The 26,516-nt window shown below is 47.0% G+C and overlaps 4 protein-coding genes across 4 annotated transcripts; 1 reads left to right on the top strand and 3 right to left on the bottom strand.

Annotated features, from left to right (window-relative positions):
• Positions 1–1,635: 1,635 nt before the first annotated feature.
• On the top strand, positions 1,636–3,831 carry LOC6724811. The gene is made up of 3 exons (XM_016173165.3): positions 1,636–2,295; positions 2,843–3,154; positions 3,219–3,831. Exons 1-3 carry the CDS (start codon positions 1,753–1,755, stop codon positions 3,627–3,629), a joined length of 1,266 nt encoding a protein of 421 aa, XP_016037593.1. The 5' UTR covers positions 1,636–1,752; the 3' UTR covers positions 3,630–3,831.
• Positions 3,677–7,088, bottom strand: LOC6724810 (protein O-mannosyl-transferase 2). Its single transcript, XM_016173280.3, has 10 exons — positions 6,764–7,088; positions 6,613–6,696; positions 6,468–6,552; positions 6,294–6,398; positions 6,131–6,239; positions 5,288–6,069; positions 4,976–5,216; positions 4,759–4,907; positions 4,252–4,690; positions 3,677–4,117 (listed from the first exon to the last, which is right to left on the bottom strand). The coding sequence occupies exons 1-10, from the start codon at positions 6,871–6,873 to the stop codon at positions 3,924–3,926; spliced, it is 2,298 nt and encodes a 765-aa protein (XP_016037591.1). The 5' UTR covers positions 6,874–7,088; the 3' UTR covers positions 3,677–3,923.
• A 1,371-nt stretch (positions 7,089–8,459) lies between these two features.
• On the bottom strand, positions 8,460–21,924 carry LOC6724809 (frizzled-3). Its single transcript, XM_016173279.3, has 2 exons — positions 21,460–21,924; positions 8,460–10,274 (listed from the first exon to the last, which is right to left on the bottom strand). The coding sequence occupies exons 1-2, from the start codon at positions 21,682–21,684 to the stop codon at positions 8,748–8,750; spliced, it is 1,752 nt and encodes a 583-aa protein (XP_016037590.1). The 5' UTR covers positions 21,685–21,924; the 3' UTR covers positions 8,460–8,747.
• On the bottom strand, positions 13,239–14,089 carry LOC6724808. The gene has a single exon (XM_002105813.4). The coding sequence runs from the start codon at positions 13,971–13,973 to the stop codon at positions 13,485–13,487; it is 489 nt and encodes a 162-aa protein (XP_002105849.1). The 5' UTR covers positions 13,974–14,089; the 3' UTR covers positions 13,239–13,484.
• Positions 21,925–26,516: the final 4,592 nt, after the last annotated feature.

The raw sequence follows: 26,516 nt of genomic DNA, 5'->3' as shown, positions 1-26,516 counted from the left end.
ATAGCCTGCCGACCCCAATTATTTGGACCGTCGCCGTACGCTCCTCGGAAACCAAATCTGCTATGCAGATAGCGTGGCTTCTGATGCTACACCTCACCATTGTCATGGCCACTTTGTAGCGGAGTGCCTTTAATTTTAGATCGCTCACTCTGTAGTTCAATACGTCATTTGAGATTAGTTCCGAGACGTGGGCACATATACATGCATGTATATGTATGTACAATCGGAAGAGCAAGCGAATTCTGGGGTCAAGGGCGATGTCCAAGTAGTTCGAGCAGACACATGGTGAACTAAATAGACGGCGCCCAGACGCGATTAAAGGCGATATGTGAGTATATCAGTTCCATTGTTGTCAAGTTCAATCCTCTTTCGCACGTATAGTTTCGATCCCTGACTCACCCGACGGCTTGTGCTGATGGCTTCTAGAGCTCGGATCGCATATACCTGGATCTAGATTTGCCCTACATGCGCCTCAAGACCCATATTCAGCCACTTGGCCATGGCTCAAGCCCCGAACATGACGCAATGTCTATATGTATTGCTGATGAGCAAATCAGAACAAAGACATTGCTCTCCACGTTTGTTTTCAAGAATGTGCCATCTAACGATAAATCACATTCGAGGGCGAATGGTCAAGCTTTTTCGACAGAATCCGCTTTCTGGACTTCCACAGATTTAGTGGGAACTTCCCATATGATTCCCGGAATTCGGGATCTGCGTTGGTCTGCGTATGATAGTACGCCCAGTTAAACATACTAGGAGTTGCATACTTTTTGGATTGCTGGCGCTACAAATATGGCCGCACCTGGTAATTAATTGCAATTACAATCGATTAGCACTCCCCGACTAGATTAATATTCAACCACGTGCTGAGCACTGTAATCTGGGTAGTTAGTATTCCACGGATGCCCCAAGCCAGGTGCACCGATCATCAACCGTCCCCTACAATTGTGGCGTACACTTAGAACTCTCTCGAAGTCAGGTTTCGAGATGAGCATTTTACACATCTTGGAGTTTGGTGAAGTACGAGTACCCAAGTCCCTAGATCTGTCTTATCTCAATCTGCTTTGTCGTTATGTGGTATGTGCAATACGGCCGTGGTTATTGTTGGCTAGGTGTCCAGATGTAGGTGTGCGTCCGCTATATATATTGTGTGCGAAGGCATTCGAGGTATGCCGACCACGTCGCTCGCCTAGGTGTGTACAGCATTTTAGAAATGAGAGTCCGAGAGGTTTTCGGATCGGAATGGGATCTAGTCGAGCGACAAGTCCAGAGGCTGTGTGGCCAAAGGGATTGATCAGCCGACAAAAATACTAGGGGGCGCCTAGGATTATAATTCAAGCCAGCACACAGTCATTGAAAGCCGGTGGAATAACCCTGGGAATACAGTTGTGGCCTCACTTTAACTAAAACCAGGTTCTGGAGCTCTATATTGGGTGCTCTTTATTTTACTTCTCGTTACCTGGGAGTGAGCCTGAAGCCTCCCACCCCACTGGAATTGCATCTGTGGAGCACTTGGTCTGGTCTATACTATGTAGTCGTCGATAGAGATATGGTGCGGCGACAAATATCGGTGCGGTCGAAGCCGACTGCGCCGCGGACAGCACCTGTTGCTGATAAGGGCTTAATATATATAAGTGCGCCGGCGGGGCGGCAGTTTCCCAGTCGAAGAAACCGCCGAAGCAGGTGACCCTCCCCCTGAAAACCAGAGATCGTGGTATTATTTCGTAGCCAGAAAGGACAGCTGGATAGATGAAGCTGGACGACAAGCAGAAGCGACTGGGCCACGAGCCTCCCAAGTACCTCAACGAGGACTTCTTCAAGGCGGCGCTTGAAGACGGACTTCGAGACATGCGGGTGGACATCAAGAAGATCATCTTTTCCGAGTCGAGCGGTGGCGGCGGTGAGAACTACTGCAGCAAAATCTATAGGGCCAAGGCCCTCTACCGCAGCAGCAAGAGGCAGCTGGACGAGGAGCTGGCCCTGATTGTCAAGAGTATTGCCATCACGCCGGCCACTCAGTTCCTCGAGGAGCTGGCCGTGTATCTGCGCGAGAAGATCTTCTACTTCGACGTCCTCGGCAAACTGGAGGTCTTGATCGGCGACGGGTCCAAGTTCGGAGCCAAGTGCCTGTACACAACCCGCGAGCCCATCCAAACGATCGTCTTTGACGACCTCACCCAGTACGGCTACAAGCTGGCCAGCAGGCAGAGCGGGCTCAACGAGGAGCACTGCGTGGTCATCCTCAAGAAGCTGGGAAAGTTCCATGCCAGCTCAATGGTGCTGGCCGAGAAGGTGAGTGCCAAGTTGAGAGCTTTAATTGCTTACTTCTATCAATCATATCAAATTGAACAGCCACCGATTGAGAAAAGAAATTAAGAGTAGAACAATTTCGATAAAATCCTTTAGCAACATGAAGATCAAGAGATTATCTCAAGTCCTAGTAACATGGATGTTCCCTCGCCATTGCTATGTTATTCATCCGCAATTAATGCGATTTTCATTTCATTATAGAATTATTAATGGGCATTACCTAATAAAAAAAATCAATGCTCCCTCCCTATCAATGGGATTTTTGCTGATCAAGTGATTACGTCAAATGCAGTCAAATACATTTACAGTGAACCTTTTGTACGTGCATCACATAGTAGAACATGGTTAATAACTATACTTATTTTGCACTTTTCATTTTATAATAGCACATTTAACAATCACACATTTTCACTCTCTCTTTGCCATTTTAAAGCAAATATCAAATCAAAATCAGAAATGGGTAAAAATGGCAGGAATTTCTTAGTTTTTTGATTTCATGTTTATTTTATTGGCTTGGACTCTCTTGCAGGAACCCAGTGTTCGCGAGCACTTCACCACCGGAATGCTGGACGAGAACTACATCAGAACCAACGAGCGATTCATCAACTTCATGACCCTCCAGTGCCGGACTTTGGCCAACGTCGTCTCCAAGTGGGCCGGCTACGAGTTGCTGGCAGAGAAGCTGCACCACCACTGCGACAACATCAAGGAGAACCTCGTGACCACCGGGCGGCCGTTGCCCGGAGAGATCACTGTGCTGAATCATGGCGACCTGTGGGTGAACAACTTCATGTATAAATACGACGACGAGCAGCCCACGAAGCCCATCGATGCCATATTCGTGAGTGTCTTGACTCCATTAATTGTAATTCTGAACACTATCTGTGGGCTCTTTGCAATTCCAGGTGGATTTCCAAAACAGCTTCTTCGGCAGCCCAGGCTGCGACATCAACTTCTTCCTAAACAGCAGCGTCCAACTGGACGTGCTGATCCACCGGCGCGAGTTCCTCATCCAGACGTACTACGCCTCCCTAAGGGACAGCCTGGAGCGGATGCACTCGGCTTTTGTGCCCAGCTACGCGGATATTCAACAGGAGATCCGGGCCAGAGAGCTGTACGGCTTCTTCTCGTCCTACGCCTTTCTGCCGATGGTGACCATGAAGAAGGAGGACTCATACGACATCAGCATCGAGGCGCTGTCGGACCAGGACTTCGCCAAGAAGAAGGTTCAGCTGATGTTCTCTTCCAATCCCCGCACCACGGACACCTTGCGCTACACCCTGCGTCGCTTTGATGAGCTGGGCATATTCGATTGATGGGTAGCGCAGGATCGTGGGACACGGATCCCCAGATCCTTTAACCCTTAGGCTTATCGCGAATTTTGCTACTTTACCAATGTTTTTTTTTTTGTTTTTGTTTGTAAACAGTACGTAGAGTTAAGCGTATTCTATAAATTAATCATTATATCTACTCATAAATAATAAATAATTGCCTATTTGGAGTTTTCATTTTCACAAAGATGCATACGAGTTATGTTCTGGAGCTTTCAAGGATTATTAAAATTAATTATAAAATATTATTTAACCCCAAAATGCTTAAGATTATATTAACTAGAACTCCCAGGTAGAAAGCCACTTGAGATTATGCATTGTAGAGTTGGGCTCGTTGGCTAGAGGACCACTCATTCCGTAAGCAAGTGGCGAGAAGGCGGCAAAACTATAGACCAGGATCGAGAGAACCAGTCCCAGGATAGCGTGGTGAATCCATTTGGGCAGAACTCTCATAATGTAGTTGAACATAACGCCTGTGCGAAATTATTTAAAATCAGTTCAAAATGGCAAACGGTAAAAGGTGTAGTATTGGCAGTATTAGGCACATATATATTATTAATTAGCTTTTAAACAATGTTAAAGTTTGCCACAGCTTCTATCTGCTTACCCGTCAGCAAGGAGTTGAAGATCAAGGCCGGAAAATAGTGGTGGAAGTAGAGCACCCGTCCCATCGCCCAGAAGGGCAGATAGTGGAGCATCCAGCCCAGAAAAAGCCAGGCGGCCGCCCGTAAAGACTGCGCCGGGTTGGGTGCCTCCGGGGACCCACTAGGAACTGCCTTTGGGACTTTCTCCTTCACCGGAGTACAGCAACTGCAGATGTCCATGGTGGAGTGCTCACTCTCCTCTCCCTGGGCCACTGTCTCCGAATCGGGACTTTGGGCTTGATTTTGGGCCGTCGATCGGGCGAAGCCAGCTCTTCTTTGCTGAACGACTGCGTTCCACAGGAAAACAGTGACGAAAAGGGCCAGGAAAACCAGATTGCTCCACCAAATCAACGGGTTTCCCAGCAAGTAGATGCGGTAACTGCTGCCGGAGAAGAACTGGCCCTTGAAAGGAAAGGAAAGGAAAGTGTTACTTCTTCTGACCGAAAATTGTTTTTTTCTGCTATGCACACCCTGTAGTTGATCGGCCACTGCCAGGGTCTGCTGGTGACCTCGCCCTCTTTGGGCTTGAGTCCTGCGTTTCCCTGAAGCATAACGGCGTGGGATTCGAGGAAGCGGGCAAAGAAGCCGGGCGCATACACGCTAAAGCTCACACTGGGCACTGAACGGACGGAAGTAAATTGAAAGTAATTTAATATTAGCCAAAGTATTTTAGTAGTATTTACTTACTCAACTTGTGCTCGTTGTCCTCGACGTTCCACTGCGAGTTCTTGTCGCGCACGTTGGGATTGCAGGACACCTCTTGCTGCTCGAACCCCCATTTCGGTAACTGCTTCCCACTGGAGGTCAGGGCGCAGTTCTGTAGCAGGTGGATGAACTTGAGACGGGTGGTGACCGTGTGTACCGTTTCGTTGACCTTGCCGCCCACAATCAACACGCGCCATGCGTCGTTGGCATCGCCTACGCCCAACTAAAGTTCGTCAGAGGTGTACCACATGAGCTTTCCCAGCCAATTAAAACGTAAAATATGTTGGTGCTCACCTCGCCATAGCCAGTGACCTGTAAATGCTTCTTGGTCATGGGCGCAGGTTCGTTGTGGGAGTGCAGATTTCTCCTGGTCGCCATGTGAGTCAGGCGGACAAGGTCCCCGTGCCGGAGGATCTGGGGCTTGCCCTTTGGTAGACCCTTCTTGTTGTGCGGCCTGATTAGCCACCTATTGTTCTCGTCCTTGTGGGTGTAAGTGGTGACCTGCTGCTGCCTGGCGCCCAATCCCTTGGGATACAGGTGATGATGCGAATGCAGGTAGCCTCCGCCCGTCTTGTGGTTCTTAATGGTCACCAGAGATCCGTAGGCCACATCTCTGGGCATGCTGGCATTATATAGGGAGTTGCCGATCAGCCTGGACTGAAAGGCCGAACTATAGAACCCATCTCCGTTGCCGCTGCGGTTAAGGACACAGAGGTGAATGTAGAAGAACAGGATATAAAGGAGAATGGGCCAGACAATCAGGGTGATGGCCCGGCAGGCCAACTGCTTAACAGTCTCCAGAATGGGCTGCCCCAAATCGCCGAGGATGAGCCACAGTTCAGTGGCTGTATGCAGACCGACCAACAGCACCACAAACAGACCCACGAACTTAACGCTAATCGTGCAGGACAACATGGTCCCGGTGAGGAAGAGCCAGAACCACCAGCGCAGACCGTACGATCCTCCGGAGGCCGTGGACTTCGATACCTTGACCATGCCCCAGACGGAGGCCATCATGAAGAATAGTAAGATAGGGTCCAGCAGGATGTACTGGTTGAGGGTCAAGAGCCCCACATCTAAACGTAGGAAATAGCCGGCAAATAAGAGGGTTAACTTAGCACACGTCTTTACACTAACCGAAAATAAGATAGGCAGCCGCAAGCAAAGCAGCTTCATGGGAACGGGTCAAATCGTAGACAGTATCGAATCCCATGGGCATGATCAGAGCTCCCAGTGTGGTGCAGAACTGTGGGTGAGATCAATTAATAGGACGCAGTTCACAGGGATTGTAATCACGTACATATCGCATGCCCTGGTACCGCGTTTCGTTGTACTTGTCGCCTGGCTTCTCAAACGGAAACGTTCCATTGTAGCCCGTCAAGTAGCCAGAGAGGCCAATGAGCATCTATTTTTTTTAAAACATTTGAAATTGGTTAGCCTGACTTGCTTGAGTATTGTATCATCAGTATCCAACCTTTCCCAGCGGTGGATGGACATCGAAAAAAAAAGTTCTGTTGATGTACCAACTGCCCATCTTGCCAAAATGCGTCTCATCCCAACTGTAAAACAGATAAGTATCTATTAGTCCGGCGAGTCACTTTTAAAAGTGGTTCAGTTACCATATGTGATCCGGTTCGGTGACCTTATAGAAGCGTGTGGCGAAGGTCACCAGGAAGACGGTGGCCAGGAGAAGCCACCAGTTCCTGTTTTTGGGGTTTTTGGGAGGAATTTCAGTAAAATTCTCTTTTGTTTTGATCTCGCCGCGCTTACCAATTGGCCTCTTTGCTAGATGTGGGCCCTGATCTATGTGCGCTTTGGGCCACATCTTTGACAGATCCTCGTCTGGGGCACTTGGGGGTTTTAACAACACTTGCTGCCATTATATAGTTTTGGCCGCTTAAATTGAAACACTTCTTAGAGTGGTGCACACGTCAACAACAACTAACCGATCATGCTTTCTCTTTGGTCGACCGACTCGATCTTTCTTCGTTCTTCTTTCTTGGCCAAAACCGGTCTGCAACTTGGCTTTGGCTGTGCTTTGACCAAACAAATCGGGCTTACAATATCGGGGACCTGCTTTCCCCCGGGCTATCGATAAATCTGGGCCAAGACTGGTCTTTAACCAGTTTGTTACCAGTCTTTCTGTAAAATCTACAGCGAATCTGGTGAATACTGGGGGTACTAAGCAGTAGCATTGCACTTAAAAGTATGCAATATTTTCAAAAGCGAAATGGTAAAAATATATTTGAAGATATCTACATCGCAAAAATGCTGTAAAATATTTCAGATATTACCTACGTATTTTTCGTGGCCTGGATAACAACACTGGCTAAGCTTACCTCTTGAACGTCTGGCTTAAAGGCCTATTAGATGTTTAGGTCCCTTCATTCAGGATTAGGACCCTAAAACTTATTCGTACAATATCTTTTTGTTTTGCCCAGAAAGACGAGAATGGAAAAGACGATACAGCGCCATACCAGGCTTGGAATACCTTTCCCCCATCCAGTCCCGCATCATCTCGTCTGGGTCTTCGTTTCCGTCCCCTGCGCTGCGCTGCTCCAAGTGCCCTGGCCTCCGTCCATTCGTCTGGGAACTTGGAGCCGCATTAATCGCTTTGATCTTGGCGCACAAGAGTTAATTGCACGCTTGCTGCACAGTTGCTGTTGCTATTGTGCCGATGTTGCCGCAGTGTTTCGGCTTGTTGCCTGCCACGACGCCCGGCAATTTGTAGGATGGATTCGTTGTTCGTTGGCGCGGCATGCGGTGTGGCAGATTCAATCAAATTAATTGTCCCTCGGTTGAAACGAATTACCCGTGTTCCGGAGAAGCCCAAACATCCAGAAGGCAGGGAAAGTGGCTGCGCTAAAAAGTCGGGTGTTAGGATCCCATCTAAGTGAAACAATAATCTTAGTTTTTAAGGTAATTTAATCATTTATAAGCATTACCACCATCATGTTTGATAATTTTAGGTCACTATATTTCGCCTATAGTATAATTGGTCCGAATGCAGGTACTTGAATCGCATACAGAAGACCTATACCGTGGAGTGTCCACAAAATGTACAAACCTAAACAGGGGAGAGAACACGCAGAGCGACAGGTGGAGGATTGGGTACAGGTGGTGCGGCGGAGCATATCCAGTCGCCAACGGATGGCAACCACCGTCGAGATCTGTCATTAGGCATTTTCCTTCTACTTGCCACGGCTCGGAGCGCAGACAATAGCATAACTAAATTGGCCATTTTGTTGCAATTAAGCGATCCGTCCGAATTCCTCCCCACCATCCCTTGGATCTTTGCAGCGACAACTTTTGCATCATTAACCCACATATAGTAGACGGGGCTTGCGAAGTGATGAGCCTTTTGGCTGACGGAGATGCCGTGAGAACGCGCAGTGGTTATCTTGCTTATCTTGAAGTCCTAATGCATTTGGAGTCCACTTCGAACGCCATTCATTTTTGATTCATATAATTTATTTACAATTTATTCTACTATGAATAAAACGTTTTACTATTTACAGACTTAGGACTAGCTAGAGAACTATTAATAAAAACTTAAGGTGATGGGTATTTGGGGGAGCGCGATCTATAAAGCTATTAACACATTTCACTTTCTCATTTTCGAGCTTAAAAACTAAGCGTATGTTCATGTTCTCTGACCGGGGCTCATAGCCTTCTATGATGTATGTATATGTTATATGTACAATTGTAGGGTTCGAGATTTTTCTAGAGCCCCTCATGCGGGATCCTTTATCGCCTAAACTCTCGATTGGTTGGGGTTGTAGACGGGCACATTGTGAAAACTAATAGCAGCATATAATGGAGTGATTCCCCCCGTGGGCAGCATGGATTTCCCACTCGTATACAAATGCTTTTTGGGCAGAGCCCCGGCCGCCTTGCTTTGATTCATCAGGGATGAGGTGGGTGTTCCGCTGGCCCCCAGCCGATTTCTGTAGCTCTCGCAGGTCTTGCGCGACCACACCCACAACCCTGTCAACGTTCCCCCCACTAGCTGGAAGAAGATCCGAACCAACGCTGGCCAGGCACTGAGCGGAGTGGGTGAGAGGCAGTCATCGGGAGTGGAGCAGCTGGGCACTGAATCCGCGTACCGCTCGCAAAGAGCCGCCACGACGCCGGCGGTCGTGGGCACGAAGTACAGCAGGGAGAAGAGCACGAAGCGCTTCCGGATCTGCCCGAATCGGTGGTGGGCCAGGGTGGGCTGCAACTGCAGCTGCAGGAAGAGCAGGGACCTGGAGGCTCTCAGGGTGAAGTACAGCCCAAGCAGGAGGAGGACCAGTGCTGGCAGCTCCACGAATCCCGGTGCGTAGCACATTCCCGTCAGCTCACTCGGACGCACCTTCTCCAGCAGCAGGGCGGCAATGGGGGGCGCCAGCGGTGGCACCCAGGCCAGGACGTGGAACAGCCCGGACCTCTTCTCCAGCGCCTCGCTGGACCACTTTTTGTGCGAGGACAGGTAGAAGCACAGGGCGAATATCAGCCACCAGCTGGCCGCACACAGGCTTAAATAGGAGGTGGTTATGTAGGAGGCCAGGCAAGGGGGCGTCAGCAAGCAGCCCGGTCGCATCAGCCGCCCTTGCAGCTCGACGTCATGCATCCTTGCTTGGTTGTGGAACACGATTCGCTCCAGATAGCACACGCTAAAGAGGTTGTAGCACAGGCACAGGAAGAGTACTGGTCTCTCGGGGTAGCCAAACCTGGTGGGCTCCGCCCAGAAGGTCACCAAGGCGAACAGTGTCAGGACGAAGCAGACGGCCGAGAGGCCCAGGATGAGGGTTTCAGACGTCTTCTTCTGAGAGCTCGTGTGGAAGGCGTCCCGCTGACACTGGGGCACGCACTCCTCCGGATTAAAGGGACTGCCGCTAAAGTTCTGCGGGCACAGGACGCCACCCAAGTCAGAGGCGGGCGGTGCTCCGCTCTTCCAAAAGCGGTACGTCTGCGGGTGATCCTCGACGCCGGGTAAACCAGTGGTGGGCGGACCACTTGGACTCCCGCCTGGAACAACCACCTCCTGTGGAATCTGCATGCACAACTCGTGCTTCTCCGGCTGCGGCAGTCCGTCGCAGTTAAGGAACGAAGGCCACAGCTCCATCAGTTCCGGCGGAGCGTTTTCCATACACTCGCCCCTAACGGTCTCGCACAGCAATTTGCAGGCGGCAACGGGGCGTGGCACATCCGGCGTGCACAGCGGAAACAGAGACGAGCAAAGCAAAAAGCGGGCGCGACGCGAGCAACCGGATTCTATTAGTGGCACCAGCTTGGCAATCTGCAAAAAATGGAATGAGATATAATAATGAGTAATGTGATTCTGAAAAATAAATGAAAAAATATTCTGAAGAACTCTTAGCTATTCCCTTAAATACAAAAAAAATTGTCTGTAAACAGAAGATAAGTTCGATTCTAAACAATTCTATTATCTATAAGTTTATCTAATAAAAATCCAATAAAAACCCAGCCTTCCATTGATGTTTGCCGACACACCATTCTAACGTTCTAACAAATGTTTGCTATTAGCAAAATTACACAATTGCAGTTTGCCTACACTGGCTAATGTATAGTATTAAATTAGCTAAAATTGCCAAATTAGATTGTGTAATGGTAATGATTCTGGATTAACTGCTTTGTTGTCCGATCTGGAAAACAAGTTGGTGGTGGGAATTATTTTGCTAATTATGTTAGCAAAGTATTTGGAAAAAAAAGTTCTCTATGCCTGGAAAAATTCGATGATTTGTTTTATCACACAAACTTTAAGGTGTAATTTTTGTATGCGGATGATATTTAAATCATTTCTTGTTTATTTTCCATTACTAATCTCACAAGTTGCTTTGTTGGGTGTGAAAACTTGCGTCAGACTTCACACATGGCTTGTGAGTTGCGAGCTCATTCCATTTCCATTTGCAGCTGTCGATGGCAATTAATTGTCAATTACCAGCCATTCAATCTAATAACTTCATAGGAAGCCACGTTTCCTCCTCTTGACTTGACTCCAACTAATCCGAAAACTTTCCAGCCGAACCACTCTAAAGTGTGTTTATTGTTATTTGCACGCGAAAACTCTTACGCCGTAACTAAAATGTTCCTTTTAATTTAAGTAGATCATTGCGTCGCATTTGTGCGATGAACGAGTTTATGCAATGTTAAATGTCAACGACGGGTATCAGGTAGTCGAGGCCCTTGACACAGCGCTCCTTCGTCTTCTTTCTTCGTCCATTGTCTATCAGGGAGAAATGCCGACTTTGATGACGATGACGAACCAGACGGATCAACATTTATGAATTTGTGGAATTTTAGACAAGTCAGCGCGGCAGGAAAAAACGAGAACCAGTTCCCCAAGACAAATGGGGCAGACGGAAAAGAAAAAACTCAGGAAATCTGGAGAGAAAAAGGTGCATTAAATTATCGAGCTGCGTTTTCTCAAGAAAGAGACTCAGAGCCGGTGAACCGATCACCGATCACCGACCACCGATCATGGGGGACTGGGACTCTTGACAAGGATTTGATGGCCCGTTCGCCGAGCTCTTTGTTTGCTGCCAAGCATTAACCATATTGTTGTTGTATAATTAAGCCACATTAGGCCAAAAAACTAAGAAGAGGTAGGAAGGAAGGATGGAAAGATGGACAGAAAGAAACAGACCGGCGTCCAAGAACCGGCGGGCATCTCGAATGGAGCATTAGACACGCGATTTACAATTTTTTAGGCTTTTGCAGCTCTCTGGAAAATGGCTGCCCGCAATAATAATTTAATGATGCAGCCGGCTAGTGAACCACATCATCGCCTTCGCCATAATCATCTTCTTGCCCGAAAGCCAGTCGAACCAACAAAAAACGAAGCGGCAATCAGCCTAATAGACCTGCTCAGCTACACGAGTGGGAGTGAGAGAGCAGGACTCGGAGCGAGAGAGACGCGCAGACCATGTAATGATGGCAAGACAGGTGAGGAACGAACAGTGGTCTCGAATTCGAAATAAGTGCAACTAATAGTATTCATCAAGATATGGGTAAGACAAGTTTTAACTGAACTGGAAAACATATAAGCTGTCTGTTCTTATGCATGTTAAAACAAATTTGAAGATTATCCAATTCATGTATTATTAGGTAGGTAAGTGCAAATATGTATACTGGTTAGTATAAGCTGGACACTATGAGCAATCTTCGGAAATAGTTTTTACCTCACGTTCCTAAAACATCGTCTCCCCAACCAATGTGTCTAAAAGCTGGCCAAGTGTCTAAAATGTATTATTAATGCGAAAGGGCACTGCCTGCCTCTTCACCCCCCTCGGTCATGATGCTCCCCACATCTCCTCCGACTCTCCAGTCTGCGAAGCGAATGCAATCTGCAACGCTTTGGGCATTTTTGCCTCTTTTTCGGAGCTGTTCGGTATTCTGTTTTCTTTTCGGCGACGCTAAAGTCATCGAAATGTTGGCGATTCGCAGCGGTTCTCGTCCGTCCACCCGACGAAAATTACAAATTACAAACTTAGGCTTAAGAGAGACTTTGAAAACCGGACTTTGAATAATGTAATTTTTGTCGGCTGTATAGGATCCACAAATATAATTTTGTTAATTCACTTAAAAAACTTAAAATTTGGGGTTTTCTTTCGCTCCCCCTTAAGTTTCTTACTGCCTTTCGATTCGCGGCTATTTCCTTTCATTTTGGTTTCTTCTTTTTATCTCTTTTGGCTTTGTTCGCAGCGTGCTTCACACTTTTTCAGTGAAGTCTGTCAGTCCCAAAAACAATTCGATATCCCCTGATACCGCCCCCTTTTCAAAATTCAATTACAAGGCACAGAACAGCAACAACAATGGTGAGGTTGACACCTCACAACCTAAACGCAAACGTAATGATTGTTTGATTTTGATTAATGATTGCGTTGCAAAAAAATAAAAGCAGACCAAAATGGCTCAGCGGCTCTTTGACTTGAATACGTGCTTTTTTGTAGGGAATTGCCGGCATTAGGAGGTATAGAAACATTTATAAAAACATTTTATATTGAAAGGCAAAAGAAACGACAAACATCTGTATTACTAGTAGGTACACATATATACAATTGGAAACAAGAGAGAATGCAAAAGTCGAGTTCCCCGATTTCATAATTTTTTGGGATATCGATAGATATGCGAAAATATTTAAAAATTGTTCAAAAAGGTGGCGTTTTGTAGGTTTAGAGAGAGGCGTGGCAAAAGTTTTTTTTGGGTATACCAGTAGAAAGTGGCTAGACAAACAAAAATATGAAGGATGAATGCTTCCATTTTATTTCAGAGCGAATTTCGGACGAATATAGGAGATGAATTATGTTGATGTGCCCGTGCAGGACACAGTTGGTGCTTTCTTCTTGTAGAGGTTCGAACTGTTCTTCTTGAAGGCAGCTTTTGTGCTCTTGTAGAAAGTTTGTGCGCTGTTTTTTACAAGAGTTGGTGTATGTGTGTTCTTTTTCTACAGATTTGCCTCTTCGGACGCACTCTGACTATTCTTCTTTTACTTCGTGTTTTTGAGGTTCGTATATCGTTTCCTCTTGTGTGTGCACGATTCGTGCTTGTCACCCTGGCCTTTTTCGTTATCGCTTTCGTAGTCATCCTCGTCTTCATCGTCCTCATCTTCGTTCCGCTCCACGACGACAACGTCATCGGCATCAGACCACTCGACCATCCTCTTCTTTTTCTGGGGAGCATAGACACAGCAACTGGCTTTGACGGAACGGAAGCTGGCGTTCGAGACAAGGATAACTTTCGATTTGAAGGTAGAATGGTCGAGCTCCTCAATGGCGCGGGTGGCCTCGCTCTCCGTAGCAAACTGGATAAACCCGTGGTTATCGATCACCAGCGAGCCAAGGATTGTGCCGAGGGAATAGCAGAGGAAAGACAGCTCCTCACGGGTGCAAGGGGGTAGGTTTCTCACAAGGATCCTGCTCCTCAGACTCGTCGGTCCACTGGTAAGTTTAATTCCCGCGATATCGCTTCCAGACATTTTACTTTTTTACTTTATTTTTACTCTGTTGCATGATTGTCTAAAATTTTCCTATTTCAAAGTGTTCCTTTTTCTCTAGCTTTTCCGGATGATTGTACCAAATTTGACAAATTGTTCCAAACCCTAGGAATAAGATGTATGATCAATCTCAATCTTTTAGCTTTTATAGTTCCCGCTATTTCGAGGTTCATACTGACGGACCGATTAAGAATATATACAAATACTTTATATGGTCGGAAACGCTTCTTTCTGCCTGTTACATACTTTTCAACGATTCTAGAATACCCTTTTGCTCTACGAGTAACGGGTATAAAAATAGAGAGCAGTAAAGATTCGGATTTCTTTCATTCCATCTTTAGCCCCCCCTGCAGCCAACCCCTTTTAATGACCGCCGCCACTTGGGGAACCCCCCTCCCGGATGAGTGAGCGATATCTGTATCTGCCAGATGCATCTAGTTTTGGCTTTCGACTTGCCAGCGGATTGGAGGCCTCAAACAATTTGCCGGCTGTCAGTGTGACAAGTGTTGCGAAATGCCGCTGAAAAGGCCGCACACACGACAAAGACTCATGGATAGTTGAACAGACAGTGAGATCTCCCCTTGACGCACCTCTTGACGTCTTAAATTCAAGTTTGGTCAGTTCATTCGCTGCGGATATACCACATCTTAGAGATAAGTCGCTGAATTAAAAGGGGTGTATCTTTCGACCGAATGTAGTTTAATACGTAAATAGGTGTCCAAAGCGCTCGGTTATCTTAAGTTTTTTTGGATTGCTTATTTGGTTTGGGCTATATTTTATTTAGATGCCGTTTGGCTGCTCGTTGGCGGACTTGAGCGGTTTGATGCGAATTGACAGCTGTTTGCCAGATGCCTGAGGTTGGTGGGGCGTTCAGAGGTGACTGTCAGCCAGACTCACTGGCGGCACAACTTCAAAGTCGACTGATTTAATACGCTACGAAAGCGTTTGCAATTAGCGAACGGTGATCACAGCTAGCGACTTAATTTCATGACTGGGCGTTCAAAAAACGCAGAAAAGTTGGCAGGGGACTGTGAATTGTATAAAGTAGTATGCTGCTAAGTAGATTCATAACTCCAGATCGGTGACTTCATTTGCGGTGCTTATTTGCCAACGATGCAAAGTTCGGTAAAACACCCCAAACTATTGATGTTCTCCTGAGCCATCAGGACCGGCATATGCAGATAGGCATACTATGGATCTGTCATTCTTCATTAGCCCTAGCTTAGATTGTCCTTACTCCAAAGATACGGATCGATTGTTTTGTAGCTAGTCGTGTTAGCCGACTTTTTCGTTCCCCTCGCAACGTGATCGCTGCCAGAACTGTCAAGAGATGCCGACGACGTACGGCTGTCGTCTCACAATTAATTGACATTTTGACTGCAGTGGATTGTCATTCAAAGGCAGACTTCGTCGAGCGGAATGCACCAAAGGAGCTCCTCGCCAATTGCCTGAAGATATTGAGGCATCCGCCGAACACCGAAAGGCACACCATTAACTACTTTTTTTTGACTTAGGAATTGAATGTTTGGTTTGAAATGTGAATTGTCCGAAAAATGTAACAGACTCTTTTAAATGCATCACAGATTTCATTTGCCGTAACATATTTTTAGATACTATTCCGAATACTTTTTATCATTGACCGAACATATTTTTCAAAGATATTTTGAGGGGGTAAGAATACTATACTTAATTTATTCCGTGCTGTATTCACCGCACATAATGCTTTTAAGTCGCTGACTATGGCTGTTTCGTTCCGTTGCCAAGCTAGATAATCTGCGGCAGCAATCTGCGGGCCGGGGGCTCTTTAAGGCCCAAAGGCACTTCAGCTGTCCCAGATCTCTGGGGCTCAGTGAGGTTCTGCGGCTACGTAGGCAATACAATTGGCACATGTTTGACCAGTCCTGTCCTCGTCTAAAGATACTTCGACGGTCTCTGGAGGGATTTAGAGCTTGGCGATCGGGAACCGGGAACAGGGAGACCTGACAGGCCGTGGAATTGTATTGGCTTTGCGGAAGGTAATGTATACGCTGCCGTCTGCTGATCTGACATTTTGTCAGGCGGCATTACCGAAATAAGCTGCACTTTGCCGACTCTACATGCAACGTGCCGTCTGTTTTTACTTATTTCCCTTTCTTTTTTATTGTTTAGATTCGAAGAAAGAGATCACAGAGTTGGACGGCGAGAGAAGGAAGCGTTCGGGTCAATTCACACGAGCGCAGGGGCGCAGTTCCATTAAGTTAATTGCCATGTAATTACGAGGAACAACAAGAACAGCAACAGTGCGTAATACCACGCCAGAAACAACCACATCCCAACGTCATCTCCAACATCCTGCTGCGCTGCATAAAAGCGAAACAAAAGACTTAGGACACAAACCTGCCTTTGAGGTTCGTCGCTTAGTGGACGCTTTTTCTATTGGCACCTTTTAGATACCCTTTCGAATTTAATGGCTCAAATATTAGTTTGTATCAATTTAAGTGAGTATTTAGCTAAAGTTAAATACTAAACTAAAGTTAAGTTTGGCTTTTTTATATTCAGCAGGACAGTGTGTATTCGATAGATAGCATATTCTCCACTAATCTTCCACTTCCCCAGTGACTCTGACATTCCAGTTGGCTAGCCTGCTGCTTTTTCTTCTTTCGTTCCTCGCCATCAACTCACTCCTTCTCCTCCTGCTTCCCACTTTCGCTTCTCATTCGCTGAGTGGCTGGGAAGGCATTTGAAAAACGTTGCCGCATTTTTTGCGTGTGCCAGCAGCCGAAGCAGCAGAAAATAAAAAATAACGCATAAGCCGCCACTGCTGGAATGAACTAATTGTTTTTGGGTTTTTTTTTCATGTATATATTTTCTGTGTGTTTATCTGGGCTTCGTCTGATTTTCAGCCCTGTCAAATTGTTTTCGCCAACATTGCAACTGCCCTACCCATCATTATGGGAATGGAATAAGGACAGGTCCCAAGTTCCAGCGAAAAGATCAATTCGCATGAACAACAATCACTTCAAAAACTATTTGGATATATGTTTACATCATCCGTCCATCAATTTTAAAGTATTCTTTATGTTTATATGTCTTGATAGCGCGCAAGCCTTTGGTTGAGTGTTGTGTGTATTCTCGCCAAGCGCCGGACTTCAAAGTCACTGAGCGCTGAGCAGGAACAACAAAAGTAATGGCAGCAGCTTTCTGCATTTAGTTTGACACTATCAGCGTTAAGTCGTTTTCAATACCGCCCTGATGGATTCCTCACGCCTCTGCACCCCTTGCCATAATTACAATGCAAACAAAGCAGAGCGGTCTACCGTCCCGCTCTCACTGCGTGCTATCTCGCTTTAGGGGACGGACGTAAGCCAGGTAGCTGAAATAGCAACAACAACAACCTGGCGCTTGACGTTTGCAGACTGTGTTCCGATAAGAACGTTCGCTAGGTTGCTTTTCTTATCAGAAACGTCCGGCGGATTAACTCTGTGGATTCCATATTTTCTTCGAGCACATTTTTATGATTTTTCCAGCCGATAGAAAAAGCTGATAGCCAGACAAATGCAAACATATTAGTTGTGGTTTCTATTTATCGGAAGAACAGCGAAGAAACGGGAATTTATAATGCTAGCTATTATGACAGTTGCGAGATAAACGCTAGATGACACGTAAGCCGCCTTTTCGGATTTAGAAGCAGTCACTGCGGCCCATTTAACTGGCAAGGCGGTGGGAAATACGTAGGAAGATCTATGAACTAAGCCTGGAGTCTCATTTTCCGGTAGGTAAGTTCTTGGGGTGGGATGGATGCTTACGAAATGGCCTTTTTACTTAATTTCTTTAATCAAATTAATATCGGTTAGATATTGATAGTGTGGTATCGGCTTAATATGTGTACTTTGCCCTGCTAAGGTTAAGTCATACGGCCTAAATATATGCGGCTGATACGGGCCTTTAGCGAGCGATAAGCCATAGGCAATTCTCATAAAAGGTAAGGTTTACGGCATTCTTGTGGGCACCGCACTGTTCTCGATATCAAAAGCCCCCTTTGAAACCCCGTTTCACCTGGGATTGGTGGCTGAGCATTCTTAATGGGTTTTGATTTTCAAAATCAAACAATTTTATTGTCGCCATCGTCGGTGTTGCTGTTGTTGCTTTATAGCTGCCATGTATTTGGTTGCGGCCTTGTTGAAGTTTTGTTTTCGCTTTGTTTTTCCACAGGGAACTCTCGCTCGTCAGATAATTCCTTGCTCAAATATTTACAATTACTTTACATAAAATGCTGTTTTGTTCAGTGGGAAGTGGGTTACCACGGCACAAATTTCATTGGGCTTTATGAATGTAGTAGCGAAGAATGCGACGTACTCTTCGCAGGTGTTCAACGCTATGAAAGTTGTTTTATATTATTGGAAATTTTATTAATTAACATTATGAAACCCACGAGATTGGTGAGCTTTTTTTCCCCGTTCATAGTTGAGGCAACGCTGGCAGCCGCAAGATGGTTATCTATGGAACCAACTCAGTGCGAAGACGCACCTTCAATTAATTCACTTGTAATTAACGCTCGACAAGCACTTTGTTGGCACTTGATTGCAACGCCCACTCGCAAACAGGCACACAGACAGACAAACAAACAAACTCACCGCCCAACTAACAAAAGATAAACTGAAAAACTGGCAAAGGAGAAGTACACTCTTGGTCTTGGACACGGACGGAAAAATTGGAATTACAACCGACCTTCTCGGTCTGCTCTCCATTTGCACCCAAAATACCATTATTCGAATTTCATTTCACGTGGCATGCCGCCGTCTTACGGTGAATATGTGTGTTTTTCCAATTGCCGACTGATAAGAATCATATTTGTGTATGTATTGCAGTTCCACTTCAGCTTTCCTTAACACCTCACCAAGTCGAAACATTGAACAGGGATCTCGGGATCTACGCATATGTAAACTTCCATATCCAAATTCGTCTCACCTTTGCCTCTCATTTCGTCCATGCGATCTGCAGTACTTTGTTATTGAGTCCGAGCATTTGTGTAAATACGCCCCTGTATGTACAAACGTATCCTCTGAAGCTTTTGATGATTTTTATTGCCGCTTGGTGGGGTGGCCGTAGGAATCTCTTTGATTTCTGTGTTTTATATGGCTTCCAGATGCTTCGATCAGTTTAACATGGTTCCCATTCAAATCATTCGGTGTGTTTGTAATTTCTTCAGATCCAGGATGGCTGCTTAATTGCCCCTTGAGATTTGGCCGCGATTCGTTCACTGCCCTCTCTCGTCTGGACAACAAAGAAGAAGCCAAAGAAAACCGAGAAAACCACGAAAACCATGGAAGCCCACTCCCAGATCGGACAATGCCTTTTACTTTCCTCTTTTCAGCGCCACGATGAAACAAAGTAGGCGGCAACGCGCACCACTGAGCCCCTTAAAAATACAAAAAAAAAAAAACAAAGAGGAAATATTCAGACCTGCAGCCAGATAGAAATCAGTGAAGAGCGAATGACCAGCAAGCAGCTTCTGTAGCCTGGAGAAGCATCTCGCACTGACCCACAGTTAAAAATAGTTGAATTGATTTAATGTATACATATATTTGAGAACTGAAGTATAGCCACTCAGCCCCCAAAAGAATCGAGATTGGTCTGCTTCATGCACCTTGCATCGACATCGGAGCCAGAGCAAAAGTGGCAGCACGACGTAACCGATATCGACATTTGACTTTCTTCGTCCAAAAGAGGGCATGGGCATAAAGTGCTAGATACGCTCAAAGAAACCGAAGTCCGGATTAAAGGTGTTAATGGATCTGACTGCGCACACATAGATACATAGATACAGCCGCTATCCGAGCTAAGCCCAAAAGGAGCCGATGCCGAACCGATGATAATGCGCTAGTGTACACGGCGAAAAAAAGGGATAGTATCGCGTTAGCACCGGCAGGTCAGTACTAATATTGTTCAACTACTAATGTATGTGATTTGTTAATGATTGGTGAATAGGCATAGTCGTGTGAGAGTTGTTTTCAAAATTGATAAAGCGAGTCCCGAGCTCTCGAAGCAATAGTGATTGAAATATATTCGATAATCATTTCTTTCAGTGCTGGCGTGCAGCACAGTTTTCCTCAGCGGCAGCTCTTTGTTCGTGTCCATTTGTAATGTCGGCACAATCGCTCAGGTCTCCCCAATCCACTAGCGTGTTCTGTGCCTGTTCTTCGAGATTTCCACCAAATGGCCTGCCGATTCTGCCGGCTTTTCCTCCGCCGCTCATTCCACGCACTCTGCAAAGCGGCAATTTTCATGGGCCATTTTCACGGTTAATTACGAAGCGAGAGCGAGATGATCTCAAACCTTGGGTCGCAATTGACTTGGACATGCAGTAGCAGAGAATTATTCCAGAACTACAAAGGCTTTTCCCAAAAGCCAGATCACTCACTTTGATGGTTTATTGCACCATTTACTCAAAGACGACATTATTGAACGTCAATTAGGGGTCGCCCTTTGACTTGTTTTAGTGATAATGGCTCTTTTGCGTCTGCTTGGGGTCTCTTTTCCACTAGTATCTAAACAACTTTCGAGTCGAAGAACCTTCTCCTTGTTTTTGCCGCTTTGTCTTGTTCCCCAGAGCGTTGCTAATGGAAATGAAACCCCGAAAGATACAGATACAGAAAATACAATCAGAGCAGCGGGGGGCGTACGATGACGGGACACCACGGTTTCTATGGGCGTTTCGGATCTGTGGCTTATGAATGCGAACTATATATTAAAATGGTCTCATGCAGACCCCCAAAAACCCGCAAAATGACTTCTATCTTCCATATTGGTGTGCCTTTCAAAATTTTTGTTTATTATTTACTCTACCTCCACGGCAGTGCGTTTTTCCAACATCTCTGCTGCGACAGTAAAACTAGTGATACTGAAAAGCCAAAAAACAGTGGGAGTGTGGGCTGTCTGTCGGTTCCTCTTTGATGCGCTGCCGCCCTCCACAAGCCCGTCACTCACAATTCCGAATGTTTGGCAAAGAGTTTGGACTCTTAAACAACATTGTATCATTTGCTGCGATTGCTGTCCTTACTTTTATAGGGTATTCTACACAAGTATTTAGTTTTGGCCAAAAGCTGTCTGCCTAGACTACAAGCAACTATAGACCTCAGTATAACTAATTATGCTAACTAAGTATGCTAATATAGTATGTGTTCCGCTACAGTTTATCAGCAGTTTGGTTCAAATGCTTATAGTGCTCCTTAAAGTATGGGATCTAGAAGGACTTTCATTGCTTTCTGCCTGATGTTTTGAGACTGGAGTTTGCTAACAATTTACCTGCCTGGCATAAGGCTTATTGGCCATTGCTTATTTTATTTTTAGACGCTGTTTAAGCTTTTGTTTTCGCACGTAAGCGACGGAATCACTTTCAGGGGCCACACCACAGCCGACCTATCAAGAACGTGGGATCGCGAGGGTCCGGGACGTGCCTGCCTTCAGCCACGGTCGTGGCTCTTCTTACCTGGAGCTCAGCCTCCAGCTGATTGGTGTGACCTGCCAGGTTGGGCAGTGCGGTCATGTTGTAGCCGAGGCCTTGGCAGGCGGACACGGCGATGGGCTGGCACTGCAATCCGTTAGGCCCTGCTCCGGCTGCCACCGGGCCATTCTGGCCGGCACTGCTGGCCGCCATCGTGGCCACGGCCCAAGTCAGGTGCAGGAGTAGGATCAGGATCGGGGCGGCGTACATTGCGATGCTAAGTGGGTTTCAGGAGGTCATGTTTGCCACTCCAGGGCTTTCTGTTCAAACGTCACTCGCGGCACGTCAAAAAAAATGTTTGTGTTTATATTTCTGTGCGACTCTCAGTGGTTTACGTATTTCTCCGGTTTGTAAAGTCTCCACTTCAAGAACTGCGAAACGCAACCACCACTCTTCACTGTTTCCAACAAACTGAACCACCGACGACACTCAACGAACGCTATGCTATGCGGTGGCCGATAGGTGGATCGGCAGCTTATCGATAGAGCAGCCAGGTATCGATATACATGCATGGGCGGGCAGTAACACAATTACATTTAGATCTTTTTAATTCGAGAGTTCAAGTTTTGCGACTTGTTCGCATAATATTTGCGCATTTCAAAGCTGCGCATTTCAAAGTGTTACCTGCCAACTTCGACACTTTGAGGTCTAATTTAGCCATGGCCTTTTCTTCGAGTGTAAGGCGAGGAAACTCGATCGGTCGGTAGTCGACCAACCGCATCAGCAACATCAAACAAAACTGAGTGACTGCGGGAGTGTGGCTGTGGGCTGGAGGCTGTGGACGGAGGGGTGGAGGGCTGCCAGCGTAAGGCAGGGCAGGAAGGATAAGGGGGGTGATGGCGGCTGCGAGGGGACGGTGGATGCAATTGAACACCGGGACCTCCACACGTTGCAAACGGCGGCGTCGGCGCTCTTTGATGTGTGCTTTGATTTCCGGCAGCCAGATAAGATTTTTGCCCCTCCTGAGTGCCGCGCCTTTTGGCCCTCTTTTGTTGCTTTTCCCGTGTGCCGCTTAGAAAATCGCAGATCGAAACGGGTTTTGCAAATATTGTTGTTTGCTGCGGATCCTTGATCTTGTGGAGCCAGGGCCCTATCTGTGGCATTAGATCGGATAGGTAACCACCACCTGTTCGGATTCACTTCTTCAAATTCGAACAAACCGCTTTTGCATTATAATGATCAAAACACGGTTTAAATGTGTTCTTATGTAAGTGGGACGTCTTGGGAACCACTAATGAGTGATATCGATATCCTTTGCTAACATATGCGATGCCAGAGACAAGCTTTTGCACGTTGAGATGTTGCCTTTTAGAGTCTGGAGCTAATATTCCAGGGTACACCACACACAAGAACACTATCACTACAACCACTTAGCGTTTAGTGCCGGCCCGATCCCCCTCTCCGATCCCCGATCCCAGATCTTCAGATCTCTCAATTGTCATCGCAGCTAATCCCCGATGTAAGTACCCCCGAATCGAGGAACAAAACCGGAGACGAGCAGGTCGCTTTGTTTGTTTGTTTTTGTGCGGCTGGTGCTCGAGATCCGCCAGTTGTTTGAACTTGGATGCGCACGTTAAAGCATCATCAAAGAAATCGATCTGAACGCGGAATGGGAGTGGGAATCGAGCGGACTGGATGGCGCATAATAGCTAATGTAAGCACTTGCACTTGGTCTTCCGCCGCCGCTCTCGAAGAAGAGGCAGCCTCTTTTGTTTACCCACTCATTCCACATTGGGTTCTATGTTTTTGTTTGCTGCTCGAGCGGGTCTCTGTTAAGTGCCTGATCCCCTCTGCTGTAGATTGGTCCAGTGGTGGTGATAGGGTGCTCTTTGTTGGCGGCAAATAGTCCGTCATCCATCCATTCGGGCCATTTGGCCGGATATCGGAAGTCGTGGTGATCAAGTGTCTAGGCCCAACCGAATAGGTCCAGTGCAATGAGGGGTAAATGTCCTATTATTCCTTCCATGGTTAGGCCTTTATAGCCATTTGCTTTCGTGTCACCACATGAGTCACCTCCCACTTCCACTCCCCATCCACCCCACCCAACTCCCAGCAGGCACATGCGTATCCGACATTTACGCGAGTATGTGGCTCTCTTTCGGCTTGAAGAGCATTCCATTAACTAGTTTTCTGGTCGGCCGAGTTCAAAAGCGCTTATTAATCTGCGGTACTTGTGTTTAGTACTTTTAAATAAGTTTTGAGTACTTTATTCAGTTCGCTTGATGTTTCGCCGCCGCTCCAAGTCACGATGTTTGCTCTGCTCGTTTCCCTTTCCGCTCCTCCGCTCCTCCCATGCTGTTTGCCGTTGCTTTTGGCTTTCCTCTTGCGAATTGGACGCGCGTCAATATTTATTTTATTTATCTCCTTGCTCGCTCAGCTTGCGGATACTCGAGGGCGGACGGGGGGCCAGACACAAACAAATCGAAAGATGGCCATGGAGGTACTGATTTCTTCCCGTGGATCAAAATACCAGGAGAAGGGGGGCCTGGCGCCCGCCTGCAACTCAATCCGCGCGGCGTCACCCAGCGGACTTCTCTTGGCCAACTCTTTCGCTCTTTCTTTGCAGAAGCCATACGAGTAATGCGATAATTACAATGCCAGGAATCATTCGTCAGTTGGCCACTCCGTGTGAATTACCGCGGCTCAGACTAAAGCAATCTAAAGTTACTCCCCGCTCGAAGGGAGGGGAGAAGCCTGCACTGCCTGCCAAGAGCGTTACATGGGATTATCCCCTGTCTCCTGTTACACCAGCCAAATAAATCTTCAGCTGGCGGGTACGTAAGCACCTGATTCCCAGCTCATTCAGCACATTTGCCTAGGCTCCCGGGCAAAACACACAAACACAAAGGCATTCGCGGATCTCTTAATCCAATTAGGTCTCGTTTATATGCACAAATCGTTCATCAGGCCCAATCGAAGGAGCTGCAAGCCCGAATTCAGCCATGGGAAGTTCAGCCGATGCGAAGCCAAGCAACCATAGGGAAGAGCCCGCACAACAAAAACCCCAAACCCAAAGACTTAAAATAATCTAACAATCTGTGGCACTCCACAGTGACAAAGCCCTCGATCTGCCCTCTGCGAGGGCGTGCCCTACAGCGAACTGTTCGCGGCGGAGGGCGCTTCAGATATAATTTGCCATATCCTGGTGGAAGGAGGGGGAGATAGGCCCGCGCGGAGTCGGCGAAGATGTGAGCCGCGCCGGTTGCTAATAAAGTTGCCCGCCAAGAAATTAAGAGCTTGGGGGGAGCTCAATAGGCACTTCCCCTGGCCATTTTCTGCGGCCCGTCTAGGTGCTAATTTCGCGACCTGACAGAGATACAAATCCGCTTGCGAACGCGAGGGGTTCCACAGAATTTCCATTTTCAACCGAAGCGAACCGCAGATAAGGGACTAAATGTCAAAATTATCTGCACACTCGCTCCTCACATTAACCCATGGCGTACGCACTGTCGTGCAACTGACCAAACCCAAGGTGGAGGAAGGCAATCCTCAAGGTCGTGGAAGAAACGTATTTCAAGTGCCTAAGTTATGATAGAGCATTCATTAGCGTTTGCTCTTTTGGCACCCACATCTGCGAAGGAGTAGTTCATTTTTTCTATATAATATTTCGCATTGTATGCTGGAGTTCCCATGGGTTAAGCTTCGGGCATGTCCACTGAAGACTGTGGAGCGAGCGAGGATGGGCAGGCAGAGGAGCCGCGGACAAGAAGCGAAGCACATGGGAGGGACAAAGTGCAAATATATGTTGTCAGACCACAAAGCCGGTCCCAAATTCAAAAGCCGAAGGAGGCGGCAGAACCACAGGAAAAATGGCAAAAAACGATGAGCCTTCCCTCGATATGCCAAAGTGCATCAGGCACTAAAATGCAGAAAATTGAAACGGGCTTTTAATGAAACGAAAGCGCCGCCAGAGATGAGATGCGCGACTGGCTCGGATGACTGGCTATCTAGCTGGAAGCGGATATCTGGCTCAGACGTCCACTCAAATGGAGATGGAGGCAGCCTGGGCAAGTGAGCGCTCACAGGCGAAAAAAGGCGAACACAAAGAGTCAATTAATTAGTAGATGGATTCACGATTGGCGCTGCATATATTGACACTGCGCTGCAGTCGAAGGCGCAGTTGGGATCACTGTGAAAAATACTTTCGGTTTTCTAGGTCTTTGAAATTCCCTTCCTGCTCTTGCAGGGCGCCCGGCGCACCTTTCTGCAACATGTTGCCCGTCTTCAGGTAGGAGACTGCAGATGCAATCTGTAGTTTCTCCCAGTGTCGAAACTATGGCCGAGAGTGGACCTCCTTTTACTCGAGATAAGAACGGGGATTGGGAATAGAAGCTGGGCGTTCATTAAATGATAAGCGAGCGACGGACGGGTCCGCGTGATAAGGGCCTCTGACCCATCAGGATGGGCAAGGTAAGAAGACTCCATCTCCGACTCCATCACATCGGAGTGAAGGGCGCACAGAGATCAGGGCTCGGGTGCCCAGCCAAACTGGGCAGTTAGAGAGAGGCAACCACGGGTCGGAAACAGAAGCTGCAGCGAAAAAGATGACTTGAATGCACGCAATCCCCAGGGCGCCACAAGGATCAAAATGAATTGTTAATACGAAATGGGGAATTCATGATTACTGGAAATAGAAGATGGCCCATCCACGAGCAGCTTCTGCCTCGCAATAAGTCCTAAAAATAAAGCCAATTAAGGTAGTGCAGATTATTCGTAAGTGCTAGCCGAAAACGGGGCGTGGTGGGGGAACTGGATTGAGATTGGAAGTGGTAGAGGGGAGGAAGAGGGGGCAACACGTGGATGGGCGCAGGACGCAACCAATCGGTTTCCTCTTCAGCAGAATGCTCATTACCACCAATTTGTGGGGGCCACCGAGGTGCGGTGGAAAATCAGATCTGCACTGAGAACAATACGATGTCGATCTCCGTGATTCGGGATTGGTTACTAAATCAAGGCAAGCCAGTTGGCCAGCCCGCACGGATTTCATGCCGTGCAAATGACGCTGTGATCATGGTTCCAGCTAAAAATTAAATGCACGTCCC

This window comes from Drosophila simulans, chromosome X (genome assembly GCF_016746395.2).
Source record: "Drosophila simulans strain w501 chromosome X, Prin_Dsim_3.1, whole genome shotgun sequence".
Taxonomy (NCBI): Eukaryota; Metazoa; Arthropoda; class Insecta; order Diptera; family Drosophilidae; genus Drosophila; species Drosophila simulans.
This window is presented reverse-complemented; position numbering and strand designations above follow the sequence as displayed.